Raw genomic sequence first — 4659 nt, forward strand, 5'->3', positions numbered from 1 at the left:
CGTCATCCAAGTCAATAAAAGAGTCTTTATAAACTGAAGAAGGGTCAGAAAATGAATCTTCTAAACTGTGGAAGTTTAGATGAACCGGTTGGTCATTAAAACTAGGAGGGTATTCTGTCATTCCGTGGTGTTCTTGGTAAAGCTGTCCGTTAATTGTACCGCAGGACTCCGAAACCGATGAGACAGTGAAGTGTAACTCAACTGAATCTCTGTTTTGATCATCGTTCATTACACAATCGATACTACCGTAACATTTATGCAATAAACATGTGTAAGCTGTAGATAATTAGACTTATATTCGAACCTACACGTAAAGCACTGTGATCAAAATTCGTACTTTTATGTTTCAAATAATTTCTTTAGGTAAAATAAAAATTGTTACTTTGATACCATTTTTTTATTATTCTTAATAAACATCAGTTGGAATGCTGTCTTTTAAAAGGCACCGTTTGCCATTTTGAATTTGTGTGTTACTTGCCAAGAAATGGTCACTACAAACATAATCAGTTTTAGATGGGTTCCAATTTTCGCGGTTTATCGCATTTATCCACTTCGAAATGGTTTTTGGTTTTGAAAACGGAAACCTATAAAAAGTTATATAAAGGTTGTAGAATTTCAGGCTTATACCAAAAAATAATTTGCTTATACGTATGAAACGAAACATTTTTTCTTGGTTTTTGCAATATTTAATAACACAGTAACCTCCCACCATTTTAAATGAAAATTATCAAAATTATACTAATTACGAACTTTTTAAATCATAAAGCTAAAAATATAACATTTTGAAGGTTTAAAACATTTTTTCAAAAACCCATCTTTAGCCCTAACTTGAATATCGAGCGGTTTTTTTTTTATAAAAATGTAATAACTCACCGACAGAGGGCGCCTTAGGTCAACGACATGCAGGAAATATCGAGCTTCTGCTAGGTGTCAATCCCGTGATTTTCGTTTGGCTTAATCGATTTTGTGATAAATAATAAACATTCATGAATTTTAATCAAAAATTGTAACTTAATCTACCTTAATTCATAACTGAAAGTCACATTAATTCTGAAAGGTAAAAAACTTTGACGTTGTCCAGAATTTACATTATTTAAAATAGTTTCATAACTCTAAAATATCGATATCTACTTCGTATTGATGGTTCCAAAACTAAAGACTGCAGGTAAAATATCTTAACCTTTTAATTCAAGCCTGAATGTTTACCAAAAACTATGCAAAACTCCCACTAACAATTTCTAAAACAATCTACTTCTTTGCAGTCAAAAATAAAATTGTGCGGTTGTTTTTAAAAAAATCTTATAAATCAAAATAAGTTTATACGCTCGAAATTTTTTTTAATTTTGGCCAGGTTTGGGCTCAGTTTGCCCCACTGTTAGGGCTGTGCGAGTAGTGGTTTTACGCAATCGAGTCAGGTATCGAGTAGAATTTTCTTTTTCATCGAGTATTCGAGTCGAGTAATATTGAAGTCGAGTCGAGTAATCGAGTACTCGATTAAGGAGAAAATTTCTCTTATTCGAGTCGAGTAATTAGGAAAAAACCTCGTGTAATGATTTTTAACTAGCCGGGTTATCGTGTAGTTGAGTGCGCATTGGTTTTATTGGAGTAATTATTAAATAAAGTTTAAAAATGAATATAAACTAACTTTAGAATCCTGAAAAATATTCCTTTTATTAAATGAATCAGTTTTCACAAATTTACAAACATCATATTGACTAGTGGGATAAAAAATACTAAACTAGGCTACTAGCATAATTCTAGTATTTAATAGTTAAATAACAATATGTACATACATTTTTTAAATTATGAACATACCGACTTAGGAACTTAAAATAAGTTATTAATGTACTGACTTAGGAACTTAAAAACTCGACTTTTTCAACCTAGTAGTTTTTACATTTTACGCTGATTATCACGTTTTATCACGATAATTTTATAGATTTCAGTTTTTAAACAGGAATATACAAAAACAATTATTTCGAATTAAGTTTAATTTTAATCTAAATTTTTTTTCTTAAATTACAATGTAGAATAGTAAGCTGTTCTAGATGTTCTGGCAGAAGAGATTCAATTCTGTTTGTTAGTACATTTCCACTGCACGAAATTAACCGCTCCGATGCCACAGACGTGGCCGGAATTGATAAGTATTTCTGCGCTACCACACTTATTTTTTTTAACGTTTTTGAGTTTTGAGACCACCACTCCAAAACCTCTCCGTTTTCATTTTCTAATAGGGAAGCCCTTAAGAAAGTATCAATCTGTTCTGAATAGCTCTCGGTTAGAGATTCACTATTTCTCCTTTTTTTTTTGCTTTCGCTAAATAGCTTCTAAATAGTACCGATTTATTTTTCCCTTGGTTATTGGTATTTGTGTCTAAGTCAACTTCAAAAGTGGAATCACTACTTTGAACGGTTGAGGCTACAGAACTGCTACTTTCTCTCAGTTCATTAAGTAAAAGATTTTTAGCGTTGAGTATGTCAGGTTTATCTAGCAAAACAGTTTTAAATCTAGGGTCGATTATCATTGCCAACAAGTAAATTTCGTTAGTTTTATAGCTAGCAAATCTAGATTTAAAATGACTTAAATAAATCGTAGAAAATTTATGATCTAAAGCAAAATGTGGGTTTTATCTATTATTCGTTCTAACTCATTTTCGATTCCGTGTAAAACTGGGTAAACAAGAGAAAGTGTTGGGTATTTTTTCCCACTTAGCAATTTTGTTGCCTCTTCAAAGGGTGCAAGAACTATTACTAAAGCATTTAAAATTTTCCATTGACCAGATGTTAAACAATCAATTTTTTTCATTTTCTGCTAAGGCACTAACTATAGCTTTTTTTGTTCAAGAAGTCGTTCTACCATATAATAAAAACTATTCCATCTAGTTTCGACATCCTGAATTAGTTTGTGCTCTGGCAATTTAAATTCTACCTGTTTTTCTCTTAAAAGTTTAGAAGATTTGGTACTTCTTTTAAAATGACCAACTATAGCTCTACACTTCTTGAAAATATTTTCACTTTCATCGGTTTTTTGGATTTCTTTCAAACCATCATTAACTAAAAGTTGTAAAGAATGAGCTAGACACGATACCGCGGTATAGCCACTGTCCGCAATTGCTTTTTTAATTGTTCGATCATTATCCGTTACCACATAAATAGGTATTGTTGTTGTAGTTATGTTAAAATCTTCTACTAAGCTTTGTAGCTCATTACAAATATTTACAGCCGTGTGGCGTTCTTTAAAATTTGAGCAAGCTAACGTATGATGTTTAGTTTTAAAATTTTCGGTAACATAGTGGCAAGTTAAACTCATATAGCTTTCAGTCGACCTTGAACTCCAAAAGTCTGTTGTTAGCGAAAAGGCTTTAATCTTGGCTAAATCATTAGCAATATCTACCCTGATATCCGTCTGCAGATCCTTGTACAATTTAGGAATCACATTCCTTGAAAATGTAGATCTGCTTGGTATTTCATACCGAGGATCTGCACACTGAAGCGATTCCCTGAAACCTTGATTATTAACTAGGCTATACGGTTGAAAGTCAATTGCCATCATAAGGCCTATTTTTTTGGTTAACTCCGTCGCTTTTGGGTGGTTTTTTGGATACTTTTTCTTCAAGTCCAAAGTTGCCTTTAAAGTTGGCTGTGCGCTACTGCTTTGAGAATTTGCTTTTGAAGTCGAAGTCGAATTAGAACGGACAAATTGTTGAGATTGGTTACTGGTCTTTTCATTTTGATCTAGAGAAATACTGTGGGTCCCCAAGTGATTGCGCATTGCAGTTGTATTTCCATGGGTACGTTTAATATTTTTACTACAGTAACGACATGTTGCATATTCTGAATTATCCGCTGCGTGATAATATTCCCATATTTTTGAAACTTTTGCACCTTTCCTCTTCGCTTTCATTATGAACCTAGAATTTCCCGGCTCAGGCGGCTGCGCGTTTACATTGAAAAAAGTATCAATTCCACGTTGTTTCGACCTACTTCTTCCTAAAAGTTGAGACTTTGGTTCTTATACTTCACGAGTTCTTCCATTTCCTTCATCTTCGTCCTCACTAGAGCTTAGCCCATCGTAATTAGTTGAATTACTGAATTTACTAGTCTTGTTAGATGACGTGGCCATGGTGAAAACAATTCGAGTTTGAAATGTGAACCTGTTGCGCAAATGTGTTTTAAACTTATAATAAATCAATTCGATATAAATAATAATTTTGCTTTTAGCGTAATATACAGTACTTACTTTATTGTATAAAGTTAAGTTGAGCAACTGAAATAGTAGTAGTAGGTCATTGTTGTTTCAGTTGACGAATATTTTGATATAACAAACTATCTATCGTCTCTCAGCCATTAATTTAAAATGATTAAGCAAAGAATAACTAATAACTGCAGTAAATTACGTAAATTTCATTTTAATAAAGTTATTAAACAGTTAGCTATATAAAATATTTATTTTCACCTTTTTTGGACTGGGGGATCCAGTTACAGCCCCAACAACTGCGAGGCAATGCCCCTTAAACCGCACAAAGCGGGAACGAATGCAAATTAAAATTAAATTAAAACGCAACAACAAATTGAAAATTAAAAATGGTTTTTCTCATTAACATGTTAAAATTTAACAACATTTTTTTAAAAAAACTTTTATTATTAACATGTGGGTGCA

The 4659-nt window shown here is 32.3% G+C and overlaps 1 protein-coding gene across 1 annotated transcript; it reads right to left on the reverse strand.

The window, feature by feature from the left end:
* Positions 1-509: 509 nt before the first annotated feature.
* On the reverse strand, positions 510-4122 carry LOC149969032 (zinc finger BED domain-containing protein 4-like). Its single transcript, XM_090169990.1, has 3 exons — positions 4018-4122; positions 2929-3933; positions 510-584 (listed from the first exon to the last, which is right to left on the reverse strand). The coding sequence occupies exons 1-3, from the start codon at positions 4120-4122 to the stop codon at positions 510-512; spliced, it is 1185 nt and encodes a 394-aa protein (XP_090026116.1).
* Between the last annotated feature and the right edge of the window lie 537 nt (positions 4123-4659).

Source organism: Leiobunum rupestre, chromosome 1 (assembly GCF_980474605.1).
Source record: "Leiobunum rupestre chromosome 1, qqLeiRupe1.1.hap1, whole genome shotgun sequence".
Taxonomy (NCBI): Eukaryota; Metazoa; Arthropoda; class Arachnida; order Opiliones; family Sclerosomatidae; genus Leiobunum; species Leiobunum rupestre.